Source organism: Pelodiscus sinensis, chromosome 2, assembly GCF_052426305.1.
Source record: "Pelodiscus sinensis isolate ZL-2025 chromosome 2, ASM5242630v1, whole genome shotgun sequence".
NCBI lineage: Eukaryota > Metazoa > Chordata > Testudines > Trionychidae > Pelodiscus > Pelodiscus sinensis.
Window position 1 is genome coordinate 89,063,388 of NC_143053.1, and position 14,326 is coordinate 89,077,713.

The 14,326-nt window shown below is 43.2% G+C and overlaps 1 protein-coding gene across 4 annotated transcripts; it reads left to right on the plus strand.

Moving 5' to 3' along the window:
- The first annotated feature begins 273 nt into the window (after positions 1 to 273).
- TUBB6 (tubulin beta 6 class V) lies at positions 274 to 11,163 on the plus strand. Of its 4 annotated transcripts, none has more exons than XM_006117492.5 (4): positions 274 to 527; positions 1,248 to 1,383; positions 2,683 to 2,793; positions 9,601 to 11,163. In XM_006117492.5, the coding sequence occupies exons 1-4, from the start codon at positions 471 to 473 to the stop codon at positions 10,662 to 10,664; spliced, it is 1,368 nt and encodes a 455-aa protein (XP_006117554.1). In that variant the 5' UTR covers positions 274 to 470; the 3' UTR covers positions 10,665 to 11,163. The 4 variants fall into 4 exon arrangements, with proteins under 4 accessions (XP_006117554.1, XP_006117555.1, XP_075777113.1 ...); XM_006117493.5 differs by having other exon boundaries at positions 278 to 527; positions 1,248 to 1,356; XM_075920998.2 differs by lacking the exons at positions 274 to 527; positions 1,248 to 1,383 and adding an exon at positions 1,397 to 1,597.
- The last annotated feature ends 3,163 nt before the right edge of the window (positions 11,164 to 14,326 follow it).

Genomic DNA, 14,326 nt, shown 5'->3' on the forward strand with positions numbered 1-14,326 from the left:
GCTATTTCATCTGCTCTCAGTAATGTACAATCCCCTGTATTCAAGTTTGATGTGACTGGAGGGCAGCGAGTAATGAATTATGTAAATACTAAGATTTATTCCATGATGTTATTACTGCTAGGTTATTTTGTCTAGTCTAAATAGACATTCTGAGTACGGAAAATGCCAGCTCCCAAATGGTTAATGTGTTAGCCTGTTCCACTCTGGTCCCTTGACATCATTTTGGACCAGAAATGAAAGACGAGATGAAATGCCATTCACACAGAGATCCAGCCCTTGTGGAGGCTGGCCAAAACCAGTTGCTCAGCCTGGGCTGGCTATTTTTGCAGTGAAGTTGCACGGTGAGCTGAGCTGGGAGGGAAGATCACACAGTTCCGGGGCCAATAAAACACTCATTGAGTCAGAGACACTGCACATAGCTGAACTCGGCAAAGAGTCTGTGAGAGAGAAGGAGACTTGTCAGTATCACAATGAGGGAAATAGTCCACATCCAGGCTGGTCAGTGTGGAAACCAAATTGGAACTAAGGTAAGAGAGAACCGCCCTTATTCTTTCCTAAGGAAGGGGACTTGGTGGTGGTGGTTGAAGATGTCGTGTTTTCTTATACAATGGAACCAGGGCTGGTTTTTAAGCCCTTCAGCAGCGCCACGAAAAGTTGGGCAAAGCAGCAAGGCGTGTCGCTGCCTTCGGGTTTTGTTTATCGTGGGAAGTTCTGGGAGAATGGGTGCTTCCTCGAATACCCGTGGCCTTTTGGAGGGGGTGTTTTGAACTGTGACTTCTCTTGGGCTTGGTACGTATAGTCGAGAGCGCTGGAAAACTAGCAAGTTTCCTCTTCATGTGCCCATAAAAGGCTTGGGAAAAACCCACAAGTAATGGAAAAAAAGCGGAGGGGGGGGGGGATAAGCGTGGCTTCCCCAGAAAGGCAGCAAAAATAAAAGCAACACTCAATCAAAGAGCCCTGAAAGGGTTTGTGGTGTGGACCGTTTGGTTTTAAATCCGGATGGAGATCTGCTGCCGGGCTTTTGTCTCTCTCCAGCCCCACCCCGTCTCCTCTCTGCTGCTCGGGCCAGGGCGGGGCTCGGGGAAGCAGCTCTCAGAAATGCCAGGAATCCGGCAGCTGTTCGGGCAGCGCATGCCTCCCAGGCCTTGCCAAGCGTGGGTGGGTGAGAGAGACGCCGGAGCGCTTGGTGGGTCTCCTCGCGCCTGTCTCTAACCCCGCTTCTCTCCCTTTCTCTGCCCCGCCCCAAGTTTTGGGAAGTGATCAGTGATGAGCATGGCATCGACCCAGCGGGCGGCTACGTGGGTGACTCAGCGCTGCAGCTGGAGAGAATCAACGTCTACTATAATGAATCATCCTGTAAGTGCGCTGCCGACCCTGGAGCAGGTTAGGAGGGGGTCAGGCGCGCGTGAGTGCGCCCCCGCCTGGGAAAGGCAGGGGGCATGTTGGATGGGTGAAGAAAGCAAAGGTTGGCTCATCGCTTCAGTTACAAAACTTGATGAGACATGTGTTTGGAACAGTCACCCAGCCCAACAGCTGCTCTGGCTGCTGCCCTCTCTCCAGGCAGCAGGAAGGAAATGGAGCAAACAGCTCTGATTGGGTTGGTTGTTGTTGTTTTTTTGTTTTTTGGGTTGCTATGAGTCTTTGCTCAAATGAGCATACAAGTAAGTCACATAAACATGTCTATCAATTAACTGAGGCCAACCAGTTTCTAATGTAAGGTTGATGCTAGGAGTTCAGAAGCTAGGAAGGAGTGAGAGCCTGAGGAGGTATGAGAAATGGTGGGTGATTGGCTAGGATGTTTCCTGAACATTGTGATGCAATACCTCAGCCGGGTGTTAGTGAGTACTGTGCTGGTGAAGATGCTGCCCTCCCTATGGATTGTAACACTGATATCTAGGGGCAGGGGCAGCCCTAAACTAGCTGCCAGCAACTGGTGCCCTAGGCAAACCATGCAATTGGTGCCCCCACTTCCAAACCTCTCAATGATATTGCGCCACCATTTGGCGCCCCATTTAACTTGGTGCCCTAGGCGACTGCCTAGTTTGCCTATATGGACGGGCCACCCTGTGTAGGGTACTTGTACACATCAAGATTCCCTGGCACTTTTTGCAAAGTATGGGAATGTATTCATTTATTGTTCTGGACAAATTCCAGTTTGGATAATTTGTTGTGCCCAAATTCACCCAACACTTGCAACTGGATAAGACTTCTTCACCTCCTATTATTAATGGCTGTGTAGTATAGTTTGTGGGGTGGAGGTGGCTCTTAAACAGCTACTGTTTTCCACCTTTAAGAAATAGCTCAATTTCAGTGGTGGATGCACGTGCAGATTATTTGAGTAAAAGACCCTATATGTGTTTTGAGAGATGATTAAACTGTTTACAAAAAACATGTAACCTATTTTACCAGATAATGGAATATATCACTACAAACTGGTAGAATAAGAGTTAGATGGACGAATATGCCAACAAAACAAACAAAAAGTTAGCTGCTAAACCAAAATTGATTCTTTACCCCCCTCCCTGATGCTTGAGGGGCAAGATGCTTGTATAGGAATGCAAATTGGATCAGGATACATGAGCAAGCTAAGAATGTTAAACGCTATGGCATACATTTCTTAATATATACATATATTTTAATAGTATATCAGTATACTAAATATGTCTTTGATTTATATTATAGCACAGAAATATGTACCCAGAGCAGTTTTAGTGGACTTGGAGCCAGGAACCATGGACAGTGTGAGATCTGGTCCTTTTGGTCAACTGTTTCGACCTGATAATTTCATCTTTGGTATGTGGATGTAATGTTTTCCTTTTAAAACTTGTGTTAAATTACCAAGAAATTAACTGTTAAATGTACTTAGGACTAGCGAGGGGAGCAGAACTTAACGCTATTCAGCTACCAAGCTTCTTATTACATTTTTGCAAAACAGTTGTTAGTATTTCAATTATCCAAATATCCATTGTTCAAAAATCTAAGGGAGGGTCAAACATTATTCTATTGATTACACAAACATACTAAATGTTTCCCAGGATTTTCTGATTAACTCTAAATTGTGCTATATTCATTAAACTTTCAGGGTCCCTGTCCTTTCATTACAAAGTTATGAAATTTCTGCAGGGTTAAAAAAAGAAGTTCTCTCTTACAAAATCCACTGTTAGTTGGATCCATAGTTCTATAAATTCCATGGGCATAAAATTCTCCATGGAATTTTTTACCTTTTCAGTAGGCCAGTGGGCAGTATAGTCAGAAATGGAGAGAAAACCGTGTGTAAAGCAGATTATACACAGCCACATACTGCTGAAATAGTTATTTTCTAGCAAATTAAGAGATCAGCTCAAAACCAAACAGAACTATCACTCTGAAAGCAAACTGGGAGACTCCCGCCAATGAAAGTTTTTCCCACTTTGTATTTCAGTGTAGTACCTTCCATTGGAGATTCACAAAGCATCTTACAAGCATTTGTGAATTAAGCCTCACAGTGCCCCCTTTCAAGTTAGGAAGTATTATCAACCCCATTTTACAGATGAAGAAATGGAGGCATCTGCAAGTTAATGTCCAGAGAACTAAGCTGCCCAATAGGAAACAGGCTGAAGCAGAACTACCACTGGCCCAGCTCTCTCCTGATTCTCTGTTCTATGATTTAACCACAAAACCATCCTGCTTCTGCTTATGCTGCTTCAGATTATGCTGCAACACACAAGTTGGTCTGCTAGGTCAATGTAAGGAAGGTGTCAAACACAAACATGGAAAAGATAAATATTAGACTGGTAAAACAAAACCCAAGACTGCAGCTTAGGAGGAGGAGGAGGAGAAGGTGTAACAACTTTAACAGTATTCTCATTCCCCATTTCCTCATCTGTAAAATGGGGTTGATAATACTTCCTAACTTGAAAGGGGGCACTGTGAGGCTTAATTGGTGAGTTAATTTCCATAGTGGTCCAAACTAAACTCATGAAAATGAACTCACCTACATTTTGGAAAAGTCCTGATCAGAACTTTGCAGTCTGTACTCATCTCAAAACACAGAAAAATAGATAAATTTTTTTGAACAACCGTCCACCACATTATACTCTCTTCCTGTTAAGCTAACAATGAGCTAAAAGCATGTGATCAATTGGTATCCCATGCTGGCCTGCTGCCAGCATCAGGCACTGTCCTAGAAACCTGGTGAATAATACAGAATGGATGCCTTAGAACTGAAGTGGAAAGCTACTGTGTCACAAGATGACAAGGCTTCGCCTCTTCCCCCCCCTTTCTAAATTATTTTAAATATGTTTTGGGCCACAGAGAAGGTTCTATGGCAGAGGCTGGTGATTCTATACTTGCCATATCTCACCCCCATGCTTATAGGGGGTGGTTTGTTCCCAAAAATCAGCTTTGTGCCTTTTCTCAATCAGAACTTAACGTCGTAGTCCATCAAAATGCTAGAATACGGTTGAAGTACCTTACATTTCTCTATGCATGACAGGCCTTATTCCATATTGCTTGCACACCCAAAATTTCCACTAAAGTTGGTGACAGTAAAAGTTTACATTAACAAGCTTATTGACCTAAAAGCACAGGGAATATGATTTCTCTTTCATATGAAGCAGCAGTTTTGATGGGTATATACGGGACTGGGATGAGATGACTAATTTCCCTTCCCCAGTTCCTCACTAAAACGCTCTCTTATTCCTTGCTTTCACATACCCTCTCCCCTGCTCACTGGCTGGTAGACTTTTCTCCCCTCCCACCACTGGTATCAGTCCCAGTTTTCTTGTCCAGCCAGTGCTGGTCACCCTTACTGCCCCCCCAGTTCCTCCTTTTAATCTGTCTCATCATCCCCCCAACCACCTAATTCCCCACCACATTTCCCTTCACTTTCTCCAAGTCTTCTCACCCCCTTTCCTTGCTCCTGGTCTTCTCACCGAACGAATCCTAGCTCAGTGCCCTAAAATGTCAATGCCATCTTACTACTCCCCCCAGGTCCTAGTCACCTTCTCTCCCCCACTCCAGTCTTGGGAGGCTCCTTGTTCCACTCTTATTTCTTTCCCTCTTGCCAATCTAGTTTTTGTTTCCTTTTGCCAGTGGAATGAATGGGCCTGGGAGGGTATGAGAGAGTGAGCATGCGCAAGCACATGCAGGTTGGATACCCTGATAATCAATTCTGATGTTTGCCCCCACTCTGGCCTGGAGCAGCCATGAGATACATCACTAGAACATGCTCATTTGCTCTGTGGAGATGACATATGCACAGTATGGTCACAGTACTAGGTGCTGACAGAGACTTGAGTGTGGTCAGTGAGGATGAACTCTTCTGAGATTTTAGTTGCTAAAAATCAAATAAATCTTTGAGCATATGTAACCACCACCAGACAGATTGGAACGTGGGACCTCTGAAGCTTAGTATAGGAGCCTCTACCCTCTGAGCTAAAAGTCAGCTGGCTCTTAGCCCCTGCTGTAGGTCTTGTGTCTAGACTAGCAAGTTTTTCTGCAAAAGCAAGTGCTTTTGCGGAAAAACTTGCCAGCTGTCTATACTGGCCGCTTGAATTTCTGCAAGAACACTGACGATCTCATGTAAGATTGTCAGTGTTCTTGTGGAAATCCTATGCTATTCCCGTTCAGGCAAAAGACCTCTTGTGCAAATGCTTTTGCTCAAGAGAGCCAGTGTAGACAATGCGGTATTGTTTTGCGCAAAAATGCCCCGATCGTGAAAATGGCGATTGGGGTTTTCTTGCGCAAAACCGCGTCTAGATTGGCATGGACGCTTTTCCGCAAAAAGTGCTTTTGTGGAAAAGCGTCCGTGCCAATCTAGACGCTCTTTTCTGCAAATGCTTTTAACGGAAAAACTTTTCCTTTAAAAGCATTTGCGGAAAATCATGCCCGTCTAGATGTAGCCTAGAGGTCTCTTGGTCTTATCTGTTGCTGTGGTCTAGGTGCCACTACATGGGACAGTGAACCACACTAGACGGGTGTGTTACCTTTATGCAAATTGATTTTTTTTCAAAGGTTTCAATGTGGGCAGAGTTTCATGAGATTAGCAAAAAATGCAATCCTGAGAGAAAACACACCCCAAGGTCAGTGCTCCCTCTAATCTGTGCAGGAAGCACAGCTTCACAGGTGATTAATCAGCCCCACCCAGTCAGAGGCTTAGAACTCCATGCAGAGATCTGACTGACTGGGTGGGGCTGATTAATCATCTGTGAAGCTGTGCTACTTGGCCTGCAGTTTAGAGGGAATACTGGTCACAGTCAATTTTCAAGCCCCTGCTCCAAAGCATGGGAGTACTAAAGCTGTTCCAAGAAAAGGTTGCCAGAATTCTTTTTAATGTGGGCAAAACAATATATTTTTCTTTAGTCTCATTCTCAGGAATGGCTGTACCATGTTAGCTGAAATGTTCCAGAAATAATTGAGCCTGACGTAGACATCCAGTATGGAAAATTTCAGCCAAAGTTACAGTTTGGCAAAGTTTCAAGAAACTGAAAACTGGGCCTTATTGAGGAAATTGTTCCACAACCTGTATTTTACACAATACTGGTAAATTATAATCTACCAATCTGTATGAAAAACTGATGGACATGCACTTGAGACTGATAAACTGGAAACTTATATCAGTGTCATAAGCTATAACAATGTATTGTGTCCAATGAAAATGTGAAACTGATAATTCAGAATGTTCAAAATAGAGCAAACCAGCTTCAAAAGTCCCCAGATTTAATTTATCACAAGAGAAAATCAATCTGTAGTCAAATCAATGTCAATGATTGTCTGTGACAATGCAGAAATAAAACAGGTGCTTCTAAAGACAAATGGTGCCCATAACTACCTACATAAAAGGAGGGAAAAATAAATATAACTTTTATTTAATTTCTTTGCACTGAACAAATCATATGCAGCTATACTTCCTGAGTAATTTGGCTTTTTATGCTTCATTCCCATGTGCCATTGATTTTTTCCTACTTACAGTTGATTTCCATTCATGCATTATCACTAATCTTATTTCTGAGCCAAATTCTGCAACCTGAAACTCATGGGACAGTTTGCAGAGAAAGATACAAAACTCAGAATCTTCTTGTTAGGATTCCACAACATACAGAGCACAGTAGTATCTATTTGCTAGCCCGGTGGGCTGCAACACATTCAGGGGTAGTTAGATGAAGCAGAACAATAACAATTTTTATTAATTACTGGAAGGATATTGTTTTGCAATCTGCCCAGCTGGACAGGAAATACAGAGCTTCCCACATTCTCAAGAGAGAGCAAGATTGTTCTATATGTTCTATGAGCTAACCAAAAATGGAACAAAGAAACTGAACATTGGCATAGTGAAGTTACAAGATAATACAGTTATCAAACGCGGCAATTTAGCTGACCTGATGGTTTGGCAGCAGCAAATCATAGCACATAGGCAAAGACCTAAAATTGGTCATGAAGGTGGGGAGGAGGGAGGAAAAAAAGTGAGACGGAGCAGTGAAAACTGGGAGCTGGGTCAGATTCTGCAACCATTAGTCATGGTGAGTAGTGTTTACTCATGAAGTAGTCCCACTGGGTTCAATGGGATTAGTTACAAAATTAGTAAGAAGAGTGTACAAATCTGGTCCCCTATTACCACCTTTTATTATTCAGGTAATAGACCAAGGACATAGAGAGGGAACATTGTGGCATGGAGGGAGAAAATATAAGGTGAGGAAAAAAGATAGGCACAATATTATAGGTTGCAGAGCAGCAATGAGAGGTGCGGAATGCCCTACATGACTAAAATTAATGGATGTTGAGGGCATTAGTATGTTTTCAGTAACTTTGGCCTGTTAACACCAACATTTTGATTTTGGCCAGTCACTGTCGATGTAACCAAATCTATGTTTCTTTACTTAAGTTAAATATAGCATTGTATCTTGACACAAAATCCAGTTTCAGAAGGTCATTTTTAGCCTTAAATGAAATTGTGTTCCCTGCTTGAAACCAGTAACCCTGGGAAATACTAACATCCTTTAATTTTAAAGATTTGAGTCTATGGTTTGGTGGCATATGCCTTATGCAAGCAAGCATTTCAGTGTAAACAAACAGTAATGTATTTATGGAAATAAGCAGGATTAGGGGTATTAAAAGGCTCTAAAGCAAGGAGTAATTTCTAAATGTGTTTTGGCTCTATGAAGTGCTGCAGTTCTAATCTAGGGCCTAATTCTGCATCTTGCAGTGTCATTTACAACAGTGTAAAGTGAGAAGCTTCGTGTAAAATACTGCCAGACAGTGATAGATCCATGTTTTGCAACCATGGGAACACTGAATTAATGAGTACACACTCCTCTTCTTTGTCCCCCTGAGCTAGCACTGCAACTCTTATCCCTGCCTGGTGCTGCGGAGGGGGAGGGGGGGCAGAAGATGGATGGGGGTGGAGAGCCAGCCTGCCCCATGTTCACCCAGCAGCAGTGGCTCATTGGGTGACCAGATATCCTGATTTTATGGGGACAGTCCTGATATTCAGGGCTTTGTCTTATATAGGTGTGTATTAGCACCATCTCCATCCTGATTTTTCACACTTGCTATCTGGTCACCCCAGTGATTCCTGTCCTGTGGGATTTGGTCCCTGGCTTCCACCTCCAGGCATTGTGTCTCAGTGCCTGGGGTTGCAGTACCACAGGAACTCATGTGCCATGTCATAATGCCTGGAATGGGAATCCAGCTTCAGCCTGCACAACAGGAGCCATTGTTGCTGTGGTTCAGACTCCAGACCTGTGTGAAAAGTTGCCACACATACATCTAAAAGCCCCCAAGGCAGGGGGAGGAGCGGGGGAGTGCTATTCAACCCCATCATCCCTATTGCCAGATGAGGCTAGTTGTGTTTTGAACTTTCGTCAGGGCTGATACAAGATGCAGGTGCAATGCCAAGGTCAAGAAATTACTGGGCATGGAAACTGAAACACATGCTCTTATGCCTACGCTTTGGCACAGGGATGCCTGAATTAGACACACTGGGCAAAGGAAAACACACACCATGTTCCAAACCTGCCCACTTCTTAATATATATTTTAAGATCATCAATGACAAGACTCACATCAGGTTGGAACATTAAAAGGAATTTAGGTTTAAAGCATTTAGGAAGTATCAAACAATATTTTCATTATTTTAAAATCTTGCAGTGGAAACAGTTTATTTTTAAAAAGAATACCCTTCCCTCTATAAAGTCTGCAATTCAAATATTATTTATGAATGGGAACTAGAAAGTGGAAGTTATTGGACATGACCATGGACAACAGAGGAACAGACTAGCCAATTTTCATCATCCGAGCTGAGAGAAAGTCAGGAAGTAAATTCAACTAAACTTAGTAACTAAAGCCAAAGTTTGATTAATATTTGAAAAACCTAACTTCCTTTACAGTGTCTATCAAAAATCACAACATAATTAGCAATTTTTTTCTATGTGCTCATTGTTTTAAAAAAAAGCCACTAGTAATTCTTCTATTTGTAAGCAAAACCAAAGAGTGTGATTTACTAGCTCACAAATTTAGAACAATTCATTATACAGTGTATGTGATTTGAGATCATCAAGCCTCCAACCATCAAACCCTATCAGTAATCTTATATATTTTCTTCCCTTACCCAATGTTATTTCAGGACAAACAGGTGCAGGAAACAACTGGGCCAAGGGACACTATACAGAAGGAGCAGAGCTGGTAGATTCAGTGCTTGATGTTGTAAGAAAAGAATGTGAACACTGTGATTGCTTGCAAGGATTTCAGCTCACTCACTCCCTTGGAGGAGGAACAGGTTCTGGCATGGGAACACTGCTCATCAGCAAAATCCGAGAGGAATATCCCGATAGGATAATGAATACATTTAGTGTCATGCCCTCTCCAAAAGTCTCTGACACTGTGGTAGAGCCTTATAATGCTACACTTTCAGTCCACCAGTTGGTTGAAAACACAGATGAAACCTACTGCATTGATAATGAAGCTTTGTATGACATTTGTTTCCGCACCCTGAAGCTCACCACTCCGACATATGGAGATTTAAACCATTTGGTGTCTGCTACAATGAGTGGAGTAACTACATCCTTGCGTTTTCCAGGCCAGCTAAATGCTGACCTTAGAAAACTGGCAGTAAATATGGTGCCATTTCCACGCCTTCACTTTTTCATGCCAGGGTTTGCTCCTTTGACAGCCCGAGGCAGCCAGCAGTACCGAGCACTCACTGTTCCAGAGCTCACTCAACAGATGTTCGATGCCAAAAACATGATGGCAGCCTGTGACCCAAGACATGGACGATATTTAACAGTGGCCACAGTATTCCGAGGTCCCATGTCCATGAAAGAGGTTGATGAGCAGATGCTGGCCATCCAAAACAAGAACAGCAGCTATTTTGTGGAATGGATCCCAAATAATGTCAAAGTGGCAGTTTGTGACATCCCACCCCGTGGCCTCAAGATGGCCTCCACCTTCATTGGCAACAGCACAGCTATTCAAGAGCTCTTCAAAAGGATTTCTGAGCAGTTCTCTGCCATGTTCAGGAGAAAGGCTTTCCTTCACTGGTTTACAGGGGAAGGGATGGATGAGATGGAATTTACAGAAGCTGAAAGCAACATGAATGATCTGGTTTCAGAGTACCAGCAGTACCAAGAAGCTACGGCAAATGATGGAGAGGAAACATTTGAAGATGATGAGGAAGAGATCACTGAATAAAGCAATTCTGGCTCCTACACTAATCTATTTAAAATTTCTCAGAGCTGGATTTTTTAAATTTAGTCTTGTAAAATCCACATTAAAGCTCCTACTTTCCCCAAAAGAGAGAAGTGGGGGGAAGCAGATTGATTCTCAAAGTGGTGTTTCCTTTAGTTTGTTGACTTCAATGGGAACCAATGGAGATTGACATCTTTGAAAATCATGCCGCTTTTATATAGGAGACTAATTTTAGGCATCCAATTCAGAATTTTGGTCTAAAAGCTTAAATATAGAGCTCACTAATCATTTACATTAATAACACTTATCTTCTATGCAAAGTTGTACAAGAGATCGAGTGGGCATGGAAAGTCACTTGAAAAGAGGGCTGTCCTGTTTTCATCAAACTGTGAACAGCATTAACAGGAAAAAAACTTGTGGATCATTGAAGTGTTATTCTGTACTGAATGCATAGTTATGTGCCAGAAGCAGAATCTATCCATAATAAAAAAAATTAATCATGTTCTGTTCTTTTTTTTTTTTTACAGTAAATGTTGATACTGATATTTGACTTGAAGCATTTAACAGAAAATCTAAATTACAAGTATCCTCGATAGTGTTTCTGAGAGTCAGTGCTATGGTGGCATCATGTGAACTGAGAACCAAAAAGATCATTACCAGTGTATTCATGAGTCATACTACATGTGATCTTTTTAACTAGTCCCAGAATAATCTTGGAACTTGTAAAAGTTCTCCCATCTTAATATTTGAATATAAAAATTAAAGATAGTAAAAAAGAAGCATGTACAGGCAGTCCCCGGGTTACATGGATCCGACTTACATCGGATCCCTACTTACAAACGGGGTGAGGCAACCCCGCACTAGCTGCTTCCCCCCAGCAGACCAGGGAGACGCGAAGCCAGTGCCTCCCCAGCAGACCAGGGAGACGCGGAGCGGCTTTTCTCAGCAGACACCTTAGCCTGAGAATAAAGGACTGAGGGAAGTGAGGTGTGGGAGAATAAAACCAAGCTCTGGAGAAATGTTTGGCTAGAGTTTCCCCTACAATATGTACCAGTTCTGACTTACATACAAATTCAACTTAAGAACAAACCTACAGTCCCTATCTTGTACGTAACCCGGGGACTGCCTGTATACAGAATAACTCGTGCCCTACTTTCTATTAAACTGATTTCAAGTACTTGGAAGCACTCTATGGAAAGGCCCAAAGAAACTGAGACAAAACAAAATAAAAAAGAGTTGCTAATATCACTACTGTTCCTTATATTGTTTTCTACCAATCCCTTCATGTGATTTTCTACCTACACCTGCAAACCTGGGATTTTTAAATTTTGAAACCTGCCCTGCTCTGAGTCCTAGATTCAGTGCTTCTCCTATTTATTTCCTCTACCTGAGTATTCTCTTATTTTCAGTCTGTTCACCCTTTCACCTTCTTTCCCTGTATCCCCCCTCACCACATCGCTAACCTCATTTATTCTCCTTTCTTCCCAGTCCTTGGAGAAGAGCAACTCAATGAGCAGCAAGGGCCTCTGGAAAAGCAGCAGAACAGGAAAGGGCAGGGGCAGCAAAAAGAGCAGCATGGGTAGGGCCTGATGGCTGAGCACACAAGGGCAACAGTTTAAGCATCTACACACTCACTAGTGGCAAGGCAATAGCTCTTTAGGTAGGCAGAGCCTCCCTTGGCCTATTATACCTACTGCCCACAGGCAGAGGATACCATACCAAGTAATACCAGTTAGCGCACACCTTGATCATTAGTTAAAGCATATCTGGCTGGTAGTGTACCTGACTGTGAGGGACGGGGCAGGGCAAGAGTAGCAATTTGAGAAGAGTTGGTGGGAAGTAGGGATGTTAAACTTTGTTTACTCGACTAATTGGTGGATTTTTCCATCAGCCAATAAGCAAGGGAACCACAGTGGGGTTAGTTCCCAGCCCTCGGAGCTAATCCTGCAGCAGCTACGCCTTTTAAAATGTATTAAGAGCTTGCTGTCTCAATATATTTACATGGCTGGTGGGCAGTGGGGGGGAACGCAGTGCGAGCCGGGACAGCCGATTCCTGGCTCCGGCTGGGTCCCTGCTGTGCTCCAGTCTTTTAAATGTATTAAGAGCCAGTAGGCTCTTAATACCTTTTAAAAGCAGAGGCTCACACCCAGTCCCCATTACCCCTGTCTCTGGCTGAGATGGTGCTGGGGGGAACCAGCTTTTAAGACAGCTCTCCCCCCCCCCCACCATTTGCTGCTTCTGATAGAGGCAGTAGGAATGGGGAAGTGACTAGTCAACTATCTGATAAGCTTTTGCTTATTGGATAGTCGACTAGTTGCTTACATCCTTAGTGGGGAGCTCAGTCACATTCTTGTGACTTCCTCTGGTTTAACTGGCCAGGCTCCTAGGATTTCCAAAAACCAAGCCAAAAAGAGGAAGGGACATAGGCCGCTCAGCTAGTTAGGCACTGAACTACTGGAAGTTCCTGATTCTCTCCCTCTTGAAATGCCCTCCTCTCCCCCTCAAGTTAGTGATGTCTGGTATCTCCACTACAGCTTCTTATAACAAGATGGAGTGAGGTTTGGGTCATGTCCTTCTCTAGTCTTCCTAGAATACAATAAGGTTGATCAGTATTGAAGGACCTATGTCCTGTTCCATTCCTCTTGCTTCACCTGCACTTACAGAAGGAAAATGTCAGCCAGTTATCACACCTATAGAATTCCAACTGGAAAAGCTGCAGCCACTGCATAAGCCTGCACTTGAGTGAGTGGATTTAGAGTGCTGTGATTTTAAAAACATTTGTAGAGGGAAAGGTTGCAGGAAGACAGGGTTGTATTGCTCATAAGAACGAGCCTACTGGGTCAGACCAGCAGTCCAGCCAGCCCCATGGTTGATGCCAGATGCTTCTAAAAGAATGAACAGATCAGGGAAATTGTTAAGCGATCCCTCCCACCATCCAGAGGCATATGGCACAGAGCAGTGGGTTGCATCCTTATCCATCTTGACTAATAGCTTTAGTTTGAATCTCCACAACATTGTCTGGCAACAAGCTCCACCGGTTGACTGAAGTACTTAGAATGCACACTTATTTTAAACCTGCTGCCTATTAATTCTTTGGTAATTTGTGGTTCTTGTATTATATCAAAGGATATATAACACTCAGTTTAATGTTTTCTCGTTTCGCTCCAGCTTTCTTCAGTTCAGGTCACTCTCTGCTACTTTACAGGTACAACATATTCACACTTACTCTAGTAACACAATAGCAGTTATTGAATTAGGACCATGTGAAAAGCAATAAGGCTATAAAGTGGCACACACAGCTCTACATCTGCTGCAGAGTCATTTAAGCAGGACAATCCCTGCCTGGAGCAGTTTACAAGCAAAATAGGCAAAGCAATACAATATGCAGCTGGGTAAACAGAGGGGTTGTATGTATATATCTACTGTGTGTTTGAGAAAGTCTGTCCAAGAACTCCTCCTAAATGGTAAGAGCTAGAACCACCAAATTCAGTACAGGCAGTCCCCGACTTACGCGGATCTGACTTAGGTTGGATCCACACTTATGAACGGGGCTTTTCTCACCCCGGAGCTCATGGGCGGCAGGTTGCCGCCCATGTCCTCCAGGGCAAGAAAAGCTTCTCCCCGTCTCCCTGGTCTGCTGGTTGGGTCCAGCAAAGCCGCTGGAC

Coding starts and splice junctions, on each gene's coding strand:
- TUBB6 (XM_006117492.5), top strand. CDS start 471: ATGAGGGAAATAGTCCACATCCAGGCTGGTCAGTGTGGAAACCAAATT. Junction 528..1,247: donor GAAACCAAATTGGAACTAAG/GTAAGAGAGAAC, acceptor CCCCGCCCCAAG/TTTTGGGAAGTGATCAGTGA. Junction 1,384..2,682: donor CGCTGCCGACCCTGGAGCAG/GTTAGGAGGGGG, acceptor TTTATATTATAG/CACAGAAATATGTACCCAGA.